Raw genomic sequence first — 14,753 nt, forward strand, 5'->3', positions numbered from 1 at the left:
GTCTAAATATTCTAATATTTATGTTCTTCCTTGCTACAATTTTGTAAACCATCAAAGCTTTTACTACGGAAATCCTCAGTAGTCGCATGCCAAGTCTTCTGTAGCATTTGACCCTTTTTAATTGTGGTGACATAAGAAATCATTTGGTCGGAGTGATCTGTACTACACTTTCCTTCGTTTTATTCAGCAGCGGCTGCTGATTTCGATGTTGCGAACAAACGAAACGAGAGATCATTCTTGAGATTCCTTTGAAAACACGTATAACAGCCAACGTGCCATTCGTACGTTGTCGTCTATTTGGATGATGTCCTAATTATTGCCGACTCGATAGATCAAGCTCTAAAAGGATTGCACACCGTACTAGATACCCTTGTAAGCCGGATTCTCCTTTAACTTTTCAAAATGTTCTTTTCTAAAGGCATCGGTACTCTATTTGGAATATGTAATTTACGACGGAGAAGTTCGTCCCAACCCGGGTAAAATGCACGCCTTGAGTTCTTTACCTGCGTTAACGACCGTGACACAGCTTAGGCGGTTCATAGGTTTAGCCTTTTATTTCCGAAAATTCGTCCCTAAATTTTCACGGGTAATGAAACCCTTGTATGCGCTTACTTCCGATAATAAAAACATGACTTGGACGGACAGGCATGAAGAAATAAGGCAAAAGGTAATTTCCGCCCTGACCGACGCGCCGGTGTTAATGGTATTTGACCCGAACCATCCGATAGAACTTCGTATCGACTCTAGTTCGGATGGATATGAGGTTATTTTAATGCACAAGATTAAAGACATCTGGCAATCATCTTACTCGAAGAATAGGGTCTGCGTGTGGTGATCCACGGGACAGAAACCGTTGGAATGTTTACTGTCGCGTGTCGCCACGAATATTTCTTTTAAGGAGAGCTTAGAATTACTCCATACCTTTGTTAGACAAAGCGTTCATCCCGTGACCGCGGCTACGTTCGGCGACTGACTGTCGCCTCGAGCCCAAGCTCATTATCACAACTCGCGAACAATTACAATCGGATTGAATAACTACAATTGTTTAATTACAGCTATAGTAGACTCTAGGTTACAATGTTGCGGGATTAACCAAAATTCCAAAGACTCCGGTGTTCTTTCACCTCCGACATATTATAATAATTTAATATAATGCTATATAATAATATTAATAAATACTTCGTTATTTACTTATTTTGTTAATTAAAGTATATTGTATTTTTAAGTATATTGTATTGTATAATTAAACTAGATTCTATTTTCAACGTTACTTCATTATTTTATTATTATTTCATATAAATATTTTTTTTAAATAATTTATATATGCTTCTAAGTTAATAGAAGTAAACATAATGTGTTTATATTGATTGTTATATATGTCATAATTTCAACCATAATATTACATTATGCTGCGTATTATTAAAAAGTATATTTTAATGTATATATTAAATACTTATAAAGAATTTGTGGCGGCACTAAACAGCAAAAACCACCACTCGAGACTAACTAGTGTCGGACGACGGCAGCACAGTGGTTAGCGCCTTAGGTTACGAACGTTTCGGGATCCGGGTTCGAATCCCGGCGACCGGATGCATCAAAAAGCGGAAGAAAATCAGCAGTACCCCAGCAGCGCGACATCTACATTCAGCAGCTACAAGTATCATGGACAACACTTGCGCCTCAAATTTATTTGTAGATTTTAAATATGAGTACTAGATCAAAGAATGAGATTAAAGCAATGATTACCAAAGATATATCGAATATACATAATTATTGCTTGGATGTTAAAAAATTTAAAAACGACTAGTTTAAAGATACTATGGATTATTTACATAGTTTAATTGCTGAAATGCCACAATCAGTCTCTGGCCCTTCAACTACAAAGACGCCGAAAGTTTTGAAGAAAAAGGGTCATCACCGTATAGAGACTATCCCAGAAAATGCTATTACCAATATTGATAATACAGTATCAGATTCTACTGTAATACATACATACAAACGCAACAAAAATACGAGAACAAAACACTAGAGCTGCTGCACAAACAGAAGCTTCGGAAAATGCAAACATTGCAGAAAAAGCGATTGCTAATAAATTAGCACGAAAGTTGATTGCAAAAGCCAAAAAAATTTTATTAGCAAAACAGAATAAGGATGTCGATGAAAGAAGAAAACAAGAAGAGCAACAGCGTTTACAACGTTTACAAGAACAAGAAAAAGCGGAGCGAATATTAGCTGAACAAAGACGTCGAGAACAGAAAGCTGAAAAACGAAAAGACGCCGAATTAAGAGCTCAACGACAAGCTGCGGATGAAGCAATGAAAACTAAGCATCAGATAATTACATCACAGGTAAGATTATAAACAATAATATCAAAGTATTCTTCTGTTATAAAAGCACAAGCTATTATTCATTCAATATTTTAGCCAAAATATGGCTCCAAACAGCAAGGTCCAACCACTTACGTTTTGGATGGTGAACTTGACAACGATGAATCAGGTCATGAATCCAGACCAAAGCATACTGTTACGTTTTTGTTTGGTTCGTTTTGGTTGTGTTGCCGTTAATTTTTGAATTTAGATTAAATGGTAGCGTTGTCTGATGTTTAATGCGATTGGCAATTAAACTCCACGTTTCGGCTAACCTGCTGCGCGCAGGAGTACTGGCACTGGAGAGGATTAAAGTTGGTGAAAATAAATGTTCGCTTAATCCTATTATATTATTAGACAAATATTCTCCACAACAAATGTTTATTCTAATTGAGTATTGACAGAATTGTCGTTGAGATTTCGAATACCCGAAGTTACAATCACTCGCGATACGTTTTCACTCTTATTAATGACAAGATTTTAATTTAATTGATTTTCAATAATTTACAAATTGACAAATACAAACACGTGGATTAACAAAACTGACAAGGACTGCGAACTAGTGAAACAAAGAACTAAAAGCTAAAGAACTAAAGGACTAAAGAACTTAAGAACTGAGAGCAAAAAACTAAGAGCTAAAGGAACTAAGAGCCGAAAAACTAACGAACTAAAGAATTGAAAGGCAAAGGAACTGAGAAATTAAGAGCTAAAGGAATTGAGAACTAATCGCTATGAACAAAGAAATTACTTGCCAAGAATTGGGGAGCTGATCGCCAAGAACCAAGGTATTAATCACCAAGAACTGAGGAATTAACTATTCTGAACTAAGGAATTATCTCTCTGTCTTCTATGTCGCTACGCTTATTTATAATTAGGTCTACCGTGGAGGGGTCGTCATGTGACGGGTTATTCCGTGGGGGTTGTGAGACTCGAATTTAGTTTCTATACAAATTGTTAAAGTTTATTTGAATCAAAAATTGAAACGTTCACTCGCGCTATTGGTAGTTTTAGTCTACGTTACGGCGCGTGCGCAGCGCGGGACGTGACAATACAATTCCACATTGGGCACAATGTAAGTATTGTTTTACTAAATGAGTTAATAAACATTAGAGTACTCGAATTTTTATCAATTTTAGCGCACATACATGAAAATCAACTCTCAATGCAACGATACATTCCGGAGAAAGCAGTCTATAAATTCTTTGATAGCAGAAAGTGCACACCAGATTTAACTGAAATGTTTCAAAATATTGATAGTAGTAGATTACAAAGCACGTCCAGTGCAATATGAAAGACACCACCGCGTTATTCCATGATGGAAAACGAATAAAAGTTATAATTTGTTAAACTGAACGTTGTTGATTTCAAATTGTGCCTTAGAGCAAAAATACTTGTTATACCTTGCATATAATATAGAAATGATGTTACATTGTAACTATCGTTAAAATATGTATGTGTTCTTAATATATCAATGAACGTAAGACTACACTTTTTATATTTTGGGATGATCATAGGCATATATTATTTTTATTATGCTAATCAAATATTATCATTTCTTCTTATTTATATGTGTCTTCTTAAGAATTAATAAATAACGCAATTAATAAGTAATTGTTTTGGTACGACTTTTTAATGAGAAGTAAATTTTATTAGATTTGACTTATTATCACTATCGTGTAATAATTCGCGAGATACGCGTGATATAATTCGCACGATTAAATAGCACTGGGGAATTTCGTCTCTTCGTGGCACGAGGAGGGTCTGATAAATGGGTCGACCGTGGACGTTCAATCTTGTAAGAGAACAAATCGTCGAGCATTTTTCTCTCGGTCAACAGCCATTCTGTTTATATTTAGAACGTTCGGTTACGACGCTAAATTTTCGTTACACCACCGGTTGTTTCGTCTGAAATTCACGTGACGTAAGTGCATTACACTCTCGCACCCGTCAGCCATTCCTGCGACCACTTCGCGCGCGTTAACTCGATAATATTTCGTCTCTGCTATCTTGTCGCCATCGCTGCTTGACACATCTCGTTTGCTGGACGACGGATCGATGAAAATTAAAACGGGACGCTGATTTACCATATCGTTATTTTTGTGTCAGGCATTCTCTTTTTGCCGTTTCGGCGAATTATTTTCATTTCGAACTTTTCTAGTCTTATTCTTACGTCGATTCTTATATTTCAAGATCTAGTCTTGTACGTACGCTGGGGAACGCTTTTATTTATTGATTTAACGACGAATATCGTTGTAGCTGTTATACATGCGTGTAAAATTAACAAAGTACAAGTAGTTTTACTGTAACGTTATTACATACTTCCTGATAATTTCTCGTTATTTATACCATGAGAAAGAATCAACGAGGAACTCTTATCTCGAACGTGGATCTATTTGTCGATAATGTATGCGTGTAATACTCAAGTGTTGTTCATACAGCGTAAATATACGTGCAGATACGTAAACCTTTTATGACTTTTGTATCAAAAGCAGACATGCTATAATACTCGCAAGTGAAATATAATTCTACGAAAGAAAATGGAGAAAATGAGTTTCTTTGGCAGTATGTTCTTCCTTTTTCATTACAAGTTTCCACTTTGTTGTGCTCCTGTTACATTATAATCCTGCTCGATTCACGCGCGTAAAATTTCACTCTGTTGCACTATATCGCATCATTGCCATCTGCCGATCATCTGTGAGAAACGCGGTTTACTTTGTTTAAAAGCGAGAAAACGTCTAATTTAACAAATAGGATTTTCATCAACAGCGAGAAGAGCATATACGATGTAAAGGAGGCTGTAAGGGCGTTCTAGGTCTTACGGTGGTTGTCACGATGCCGGAACTGGCGCCGAGCAGACACGTCAAGGAGGAATCAGAATCGCTATTGGGAAAACCATCACGAACATTTGTCCCTCGCGCCATCAAAATTCTATCTTCTGAGATATTTTTCGCGTTTCCGAGGTCATCGCCACTCTCCTTATCTTTGCTTTACGACGTATATGTTAAGGAAATTCGAGGATTTGGGAATACAAATTATTGGCTATATTTCCATACAACAGTTATACACCTATATTCCTCTCTAAGAACGTCTTGCACGCACGCTGGTTGCCAACCGACTAGCCTAGATTCTTCTAACATCTGGCAACAGTCTTTTGTCTCCACTGAGTCCTTGACGCCCTCTAACCCGTAAATGTATCACTTCCCTAACACGCCTCCTTACATTTATACTGTACACTTAATTTTATTTACATACTTGTCGAATTAACAAAATATTTAACATTTATCGCTTTCTTTATATTTCTCTTATTTTACATTCATCCATGACCTAAACCTTTCAAATTTCTCTCTACACAGTGCCTTCGTAAAAATATCCGCAGTGTTTTCTTCTGTACTTACTTTTATTATGTTTATCTTATTTTCCTTTACGTACTCGTGAACGTAGTGGTAATGAACTTCGATGTGTTTAGAATTTTTTGTAAAAGTTCCGTATTTTGCTATACTCATTACTCCAGAGTTATCCTCATAGATTTTTACAGGGTTATCGTCTACATTTACATCGAAGATTTTCATTTGTTCTCTGATAGTCATTACTTCGCTCACCGCTTCCGATAGAGCTACATACTCTGCATACGTCGAGGCTTTTGTCACACACCTTTGTTTTTTAGACTTCCATCCAATTACATTTCCATACAATCTAATTACATACCCAGAAGTCGATTTCCTATCTATATGATCTCCTGCCCAATCAGCGTCCACATAACAATCTATCGTTTCGCATTTTTCATTTCTTTTATAATGTAGCCCTAAATCTCTAGTCCGGTACAAATATTTCAATATTCGCAAGGCATATTTAAAATGTGTCTCGTTACAACAATCTTGAAATCTACTCAGATAATTCACACTATAACTTATATCGGGTCTGGTATTTACACTAATATACAGCAATGCGCCAATTAAATTCTTATATCCAATGTCCTCTCTATTTATCTCAGCTTTTTCAATTTTTAAGTTGGTCTCCATAGGTGTACAGTACAATTTGCTGTTATGTAATTTATATTTGTTTGCTAATGATTCTATGTATTTCTTTTGGCTTAATCTCATTTCATTTTTTAAATAATCATACTCTATATTTATTCCAAGATATTCTTTTACTTCACCTAAATCTTTCATTTCAAATTTATCAGTTAATAATTTTTTTTTACACTTTGTATCTTCCCTTTGTTTTTACTACAAATCAACAAATCGTCTACGTATATTAACAAATAAACAACATTTTCTCCCTCTCCATAAGTATATAGGCACAGCTCTATATTGTTCTTTTTAAAACCTAATCTCGTCACATACTTATCAAAACACTCATACCAGTCCCTCGGACTTTCTTTTAACCCATAAAGCGCTTTCGATAATTTACAAACTCTATTCGTTCCGTCCGCATATCCCTTTGGTTGATTTACATATACCTCCGAGGTTACTTCACCATTTAAAAAGGCAGTTTCTACATCCATTTGCTCAATTATTAATCCATTTTGACAACAATATGATAGCAATATCTTAAAGGTCTGATTACTCGCCACTGGAGAATATATGTCATCGGCTACGTTTCTTTGTTGAAATCCCCTTACCACTAATCTAGCCTTATACCTGTCCTCTGATTTTTTCGTGTAAACCCATTTTACATCTAATACTTCTTTGCCTTTTACCCTTTCTACCAATTTCCAAGTTTTATTCTTATAGAGACATTCTATTTCCTTATCCATAGCCTGTTTCCAAACTTCATTATTTTCGCAACAAATCGCCTCCTCAAATGTACGAGGGATATCTACTTTACAATAATTTGCATGAATCTCGCAAATATTTTCCTTTTCTGGATACCTTACTGGAGTTTTCTTAATACGTGTAGATCTCCTAGGAGTGTTTGAGCTTTCAATACTACTATTATTTTCATCTTTCCTACCTTCTAACTCTTCCTTATCCATACCATCCAATGAATAGTTATCTTCGCTATCATTTCTATCTGCCTCTAATGAATTTTCCTCAAAACCGATACATTTAGTGTCTGTCTCTATGACCTCTACATGTCTAGCTATTGTTATTTTCCCACCTAATAAGACTCTGTATCCTACTTCACTATATCCTAATAGAATTCCCATATCTGCCTTCTTGTCCCATTTGGAAACTCTTTTTTGTTCTGGCCTTCTTACAAAAACTTTACTTCCATATAGATGTAGATTTTTAACACTTGGTTTTCTCCCGAAGAATATTTCAAAAGGTGTCTTTCTTTCTATAGTATTCGCTAATATTCGATTTTTCAAGTATGCTACTGTACAAACTATTTCCGGCCAGTACCTTTTATGTACTTTCGCTTCCGCTAACAAGCAACGCGCCATGTCCATCACTGTTCTATTATACCTTTCCGCTGTCCCGTTTAATTCATGTACGTATGTTGGGCAATTATTTATTCTTATACCTTTATCCCTAGCAAATTTATAAATTCGATTATTTAAATATTCTTTACCATTATCGCATCTTAATATTTTTAACCTCTTGCCCGTTAAATTTTCGGCTTCATTTACGAACTGTACGAAAGAATCAAAGACCTCATCTTTTGATTTTATACAATAGATCCTAGCTATTTTACTATAATCATCGATAAATGAAATGAAATATTTTTCTCCATTGAATCCGGTGGTCTTAAAGGGACCACATACGTCCGTATGAATAATTTCCATTATTTCCCTAGCCTTAGTTCGATTATTTTTGAAAGGTAAGTTATGCATTTTGCTTTCTATACACACCCTACATTTCAAAAGTTCCTTTTCAAATTCATTCGGTATGCCAGTCACTAGCTGCTCTTTACCCAAAATCTCTAAATATTTAAAATTTACGTGTCCTAGCATCCTATGCCATCTTTCCTTTTTACTCATACCACTACGTTCGGCGCTGTTTACTAAGTGCTTCTTCCCTTTCAATATACTTTTTATTCTATATGTCCCATTTTCTTTGAACGCTACAGCTGTAAGTTTATTATCCTCATCTATTATTTTCGCAATATTTCCTTTGGAAATAACCGTATTCTTATTGTCTGTTAGTTTACCTAAACTAATCAAATTTGCGGACATTTCTTTCGCGTAAAATACTTTCCTCATATTTATTTCATTTTGTTTTCCGAATGCTTCGAAATAACTTATAACATTCCCAACTTTTGTCGCTTTTATCGGTCTATTATCGCCTAAATATATATTTACCGGTTCTTTTAGGTCGATAGATTTATCGAAATAATTTATATCATTAATTATGTGATCAGTACAACCGCTATCTAATAGCCACACTATTTCGTTCTTACTTATCTCATTCGTCTCACTGCTGTTTGCTGCGTGCGCCGTTGCTATCCATATGCCTGCTCTTGAGTTTCCATGCTCGCCCGTGCCGGTTGTTGATTGACGATGAAAGTTTCCACGTCCTCTGCTCGTATTGCCTTTGTTCCCTCTTCCTCTGTTTCGACCACGTGTTGGCCCATGCCAATAGCCGTTACTGCTTCCCGCTTGGACGCCATTTTGACACTCTCTCGCAAAGTGTCCTAATCTTCCACATCTGAAGCATCCTTCCTTTTTTGCAGAAAAGGCGTTGGTTTGCCTTTCTCCTCGATTGGATTTATTTTTCTTCTCTGCTACCTCTATTTTATTTTTTACATACGCTACCGTTTGATCCTCTTCTTTCAATGCGTCTATTATGTCCGCCATGTAGCTGTATTCTTCGGGTAACGTATTCAGCATGTAATTCAGCTTTTCCCTCTCACTTACTTGTGCGCCCGCACTTTTTAATTCATTGATTAATTTCTCAAAATCGTTAAAGAATGATGCTGAATCACTGTAGCTCTCCAGTCTTATGTTTTCCAATCTCCTTCTGCATACGATCTGCAGTGCCGTCGACTCTTTCAAGTACATTTCATCGAACCTTTTTATTATATCATACGCCGTTTTTCCTTCCCTAACATACTCCAATTGTCTGTTCGATATTGCACTATAAATTATATTAATCGCCTTCAAATCCTTTTTGTCCCAGTCTTCATCGTCTCTTTCGTTCTTCATTCTAGTTGTAACAACCTCGCATTCCTTATATTTGAGAAACATCGTGATTCTTTGCTTCCACATTCCATAATCCTCACCATCGAATATAGGTATCATGATTTCCGATCTCTCCATTTTAATTGATTCCTTTTTTTTCTTTTCTTACTCAAGCGTTCCTACGTGCTCGAAGTATATTTTTTTTCTGAAAGTTTTTTTTCTTTACTGAAAACTTACTCGCAAGATCGTAACCACGCACTAAATATCTTGCAAAACTAGTAACCACGCTCTGCTACCATGTTAAGGAAATTCGAGGATTTGGGAATACAAATTATTGGCTATATTTCCATACAACAGTTATACACCTATATTCCTCTCTAAGAACGTCTTGCACGCACGCTGGTTGCCAACCGACTAGCCTAGATTCTTCTAACATCTGGCAACAGTCTTTTGTCTCCACTGAGTCCTTGACGCCCTCTAACCCTTACACACACACTCTCATGTACAGTGTAAATGTATCACTTCCCTAACAGTATAATATCTCGATTTTACGGTAGTTAAAAATTTGTATTAATTTGGAGAACCTTGCAAAAGTACGCAGATTTGCTACGATAGTCAGATAGAGAGTATCGGCAGAGATCTGTACCTTTATCGTGAAACTCTCTCACACAACTTAGATGCTACTAGATATCGGTTCTCGCAGCCAACCATTCCGTAATAAACGTAGATCATCCAAGAAATTTCTCAATTGTCATCCGTTAATTTCGCGCAACTTTTGCTTCATTTTAGCTACGTGGGAACCTATTAGTGCGCAAATGTTAACCCTTCTCCTCTGTGCTAAATATCGTTCACGCGTAGAATCAAAGTTGCATAAAACCGCGTACAATTGCATCAGGGAATTTCTAATAATTTTCTCGTCTCGCAGGACGAAAACAGGCTCACGAATGATCCCTCTGTCCTGGCTATCGAATGTACCACAAGCACGTAGTTTCAAGTGTCCGTTCGCTAGAAAATGCGAAACAATTTATGGTCAATCGTCGAGTGAACGGTGCGATTGTCGAGACCGGGAATCAGAAACGCACTTCCATGATCATTTCTATCGTTGCTTGATCTGTTGCTGCGCAATGACCGACCAAGCTGTTGATTTTTCTTTTTCTGCGACGCTGCTATACTCTACACTCTATGCTCTATATCGTTCTTTTGCCCGCTATTTACCTTGTACGCGAACTTTTTATCGCTAGTGGATTGCAAAAAGGTCGAAGCCGCGGTTGCGGCTACCCGCAATAAATATTTTACGTCTTCGCTGGGGTTTTACTTTATTTCAAGGACAGTCAAGTTAAGCCATTGCTCAGCTCCTCCTTTTTTTATCACGAATTTTACGTGACAATGCGTAGGTCAAGGTGGACGTAGATCGTAAGACAAAGGAAAGTATAGATAAATAAGAGAAGGTGTATTTAAAAATAATAAGTTATTTATTATAGTTTATTTAATGTGTATACAGGCCATTCGTATTATAGCGGCGATAGCTAGTGTTAAATTAACAATGACAGTTTCTATCGTAGTTAATATTATATTGGTTATTGGCCATGACAAAGGCGAATTTTGATAGCCCTGGCCGAGGTCGGTGATCTGGATCTATAACAAATAATACTATATTAATATAGCAAAGAAACAGGGGAACGACTATTTCGCGGCGTCGATTAACATAATCGTAGCGAGAATTTACGCCTCTCGCTGGCGCGTTCTCCTAGCGACCGCGTCTCTCCGCGAACGGTCGTAACAAAGGTGAACTTGCCTTTTCTCACAGATCGGACAAGCAATCTTGTCTCCCATCAAAGGCGCCATGATCTTAGGAATCATGTCCGGGGGCCTCGCCAATTCATTACCCATGGTCCCCTCCGAAGCAAATAAATCCGCCACAGCGCTTCCGGGGCCGAGAAGCGGTATTACCGTTAGATTGGCAGGCGATTCGTTATTCATTTAATTTCATATAGTCTTCCGCTCCTTCGTCGCTGCACTCCGTTTAGCCATGGACGCCGCGTCCGGGGGACCATTCCCCACGCCGACGCGGCGTTCATGTTACCGGCGGTACCACGGGGAGGTAGGAGTGCGACTTGAGCAGACGAGACCGAAGTCTTCCCTGTCCCTGAGCAACTATCACACTCCTAGGGGCCCACAGCACAACCATTTAACAGCGGCATGCTGTTTACAGGCCTTAAGAGGGTCATAGTTACTCCCGCCGTTTACCCGCGCTTTCGTTCCATATTAATTCTCTATATCGATAAAAATAACAATGTAAACCAAAAATTAATAAGATAACTGTTCGCTCTATTTATTTAATACTATCGATAAAGTACTCGCAGTTTAATTGCAATCGCTCCAGCGATTTGAGAAGAAAGTGTTTTTGATGTATACTTTGATGTGTGGCGGTACTCGACAACAAATACCGCCATTCGACACTAATTTCTGTCGGACGACGGCAGCGCAGTGGTTAGCGCCTTACGTTACGAATGTTCGGGACCCGGGTTCAAATTCCGGCGACCGGAGTTCGATATTTCTTCTACGTATCAAAAACGGAAGAAAATCAGCAGTACCCCATCGGCGACATCTACAGCCAGCAGCTCAATTATCACAGACAACACGGACACCTCAGATATAATACTTTGATGTGAAATTTGTATACATAAATGGTCACTGTTAGTAATAGAGACCTCTAGATTCGTAAGAAATAAATGTCACACTTGAATATCATCATTCGCAATACAACTAACATTCATTCCTTATAAAATGTTCAAAGTATAAATTTTGTCTACCCACTACGAGAAATACAGTAAATTTTGATCAGTATAGTAGTAAGTACAGCAAATTGAAGTCGTTCGTCCTGAATTCTTCGTCATTTTATTACGTCGTCAAGGGATTAACTCAACAACGCGTATAATTAGATGAATTGTACGATATTATACTTTTTGATAATTTATACTTCCATAGCCTTAGCAATGCTACGTCTACTTTGACTAGAACAGACAGCGAGCTGTCTGTATACTGATCATGCACAAAAATAGCATTGTGTTTACACTGGAGCTGGCGAACAACTCGTGAACAGAACACGAGCAGATCTGTTCGCGACTGTACAGCCATATAATAGGTGGAAGTGATACAGTAAAGTCGTAAAGCATTAAGTAGACTCATCAATTGATCTAAGGCTGTATACATTCTGCACCTACGCAGGCACTCTTGCGTCAGTTGTCTAAAATGTTAATTCAATTGGCTTAATTAATTTAATATCTATTTCGATATATCAGTTCATAATACAGACAGGATTTTTGATTGCTTACTTTTTAATTGCTCTTAGCAGCTATTACGGAAAAACCACGTTTTCTATCGCTTCGTTAGAATTTTGCGTTACAATTAAAATTGCATCAGAATCGTTCTGAAACTACCAATTTATTCATGTTCCCAAGTACGTTACTCTTCTTGAAGCATTCTGTTACAAACTTTAAAAACTAGTCCATATATCCTTAAAAGTAAGAATGGAAGTTTTTCACTTTTATAAACAAAAATTTTAAACGACAACAAAGTTAAATTTTACTTGGATATCAGTATATTTACAAAACTTACAGCAGCGATTTCTAACCCTATCTTATTTATTTTTAGAAAAGTGTAATCTAACGATTTAAGAAAATTATGTATTATATCATAATTGTTTGATGATAAATAACATACAACTTGCTTCGAGATAATCTTTTCACGGAAATTCCACTTGCCTCAATAAAAAAGATTTGCTTGTATCGCAGAATGAGCAAAAAGCGACACGTGTAGAGGTGTCTATGAGAACTGGTGTGTTAACTTATGGCTATATGACGCTATCATATTATATGATGAATTGCGCGACTGTGTCAATAGTTCATGACACGTTTAGCGATATCGAGAATGTAGCCGCCAGATCCCGATAGGTTATATGAAGCCAGATTTTCTGCATCCATAAAGTGATTTTTACACATTGATCCTTAACGAATCTTTATAGGTGTCCACTATCTTCGATGTCCGTATCATAAATCTTAATTTTAAAACACATATTTGCCTGAAAAATAGAGTTTGTCAACATTGTAAATCGTTTGTCTTCCTAATTACACGTTATTAACATAGGAATTTAACATTGTATCAAAGCTATTAAATCTTTGAATGCAAGTATGCCATACTTTTTACTTTTTCTTGAGGGAAAATCTTATGAGCACAACAATTTCAAAATAAATAACATACTTTTTATTTGCTTGTTAGATTAAATTTATGCTTGTTTCGACAGTTCTGAACATTTTAAAAGTATCGAATGATGTTAGAAATATCTGCTTTTTTGCAAAGTTTGTCAACTATTTTTAAATCTATTTCTCTATTACCTTTAACATTTAATCAAAAAAATCAACAGAAATTGATTTATCACGTTTATCATCTCTTGTGATTTTTACATAAAGTAATACCAATGCCACTGCAAGGGATATTTTGTCTTCAAGAAGCCAGCGCGTGTTGACGACTCTAAAATTTTAAGACTTGAACTTAGCAATAATCACTGGATAAATTATTGGATCAATTTATGAAAACAAATGCATTTATGAAATTCTTATTATAACATGGACTATACGAATACTGTACAAGTCAATACTCAAATGAGATAATCACGAAGGTTTCAATAAGTCGCTGACAATTTTTAGATTTATTTTATTTTCTATAAGTGGCCTAATGCCTATGGAAGCTAATACACATTTAGCTATTGCAGAGACATAAATTAAAGGATTCGCTTAGATAATATAAGTTTAATCATTGTATTTAAGTATTTAATTTGTCTAAAAATTTATTTTTTTAACTAAAAGTAGCTTCGTTTATACTAAAATGATTTTGAAAAAAATTGACTGGCATTAATAATAACATAATAAGAAAAAATTTTCTTAACAAAATTTCAATATTTATATGTACATATGTTGCGTTTTAAAACATGCAAGAAAATATGTGAAATCTTTGTTGGCAAAGCGTGAAAGAAGGCTGCTTCTGAATAGAAATCTTAGGGCATGTGTTAGCTACAATAATCATTGGTTTCTCTAGGATTTTTGCTTTCTGTCACGTTCAATAGCCGACTACGTGTTGTGCATCTCAAAAGTAATTTAAGAACGATATAGTTGCAGAAGTTCCGAGCTGGGAAATTTCGTAATCTTTCTGGGAACTTCTAACGCTTCACGTTTGTCCTCGTTAGGAGGAGACGCGTCTACGAAGGTGGTTGCAACAACTCAGATATCGTTGATTTAAAAATTAATATCAACGATATTCACAATTAT

The 14,753-nt window shown here is 36.3% G+C and overlaps 2 protein-coding genes and 1 long non-coding RNA gene across 3 annotated transcripts in view; 1 reads left to right on the plus strand and 2 right to left on the minus strand.

Annotated features, from left to right (window-relative positions):
- Positions 1-14,753, minus strand: part of LOC143303324 (omega-amidase NIT2-A-like) — a 298,294-nt gene that overhangs the window by 216,614 nt on the left and 66,927 nt on the right. The window lies entirely within an intron of this gene.
- LOC143303381 (uncharacterized) lies at positions 1,820-3,742 on the plus strand. Its single transcript, XM_076622874.1, has 3 exons — positions 1,820-1,919; positions 2,017-2,348; positions 2,424-3,742. Exons 1-3 carry the CDS (start codon positions 1,820-1,822, stop codon positions 2,562-2,564), a joined length of 573 nt encoding a protein of 190 aa, XP_076478989.1. The 3' UTR covers positions 2,565-3,742.
- Positions 10,898-14,753, minus strand: part of LOC143303325 (uncharacterized) — a 33,755-nt gene continuing 29,899 nt past the window's right edge. Inside the window, exon 3 of the long non-coding RNA XR_013059496.1 lies at positions 10,898-11,064. This is a non-coding gene — a long non-coding RNA (uncharacterized LOC143303325). The remainder of the gene's footprint in view (positions 11,065-14,753) is intronic.

The sequence above is a fragment of the Bombus vancouverensis genome, chromosome 11 (genome assembly GCF_051014615.1).
Source record: "Bombus vancouverensis nearcticus chromosome 11, iyBomVanc1_principal, whole genome shotgun sequence".
Taxonomy (NCBI): Eukaryota; Metazoa; Arthropoda; class Insecta; order Hymenoptera; family Apidae; genus Bombus; species Bombus vancouverensis.

Coding starts and splice junctions, on each gene's coding strand:
- LOC143303381 (XM_076622874.1), top strand. CDS start 1,820: ATGGATTATTTACATAGTTTAATTGCTGAAATGCCACAATCAGTCTCT. Junction 1,920..2,016: donor GAAGAAAAAGGGTCATCACC/GTATAGAGACTA, acceptor CAAAAATACGAG/AACAAAACACTAGAGCTGCT. Junction 2,349..2,423: donor ATCAGATAATTACATCACAG/GTAAGATTATAA, acceptor TCAATATTTTAG/CCAAAATATGGCTCCAAACA.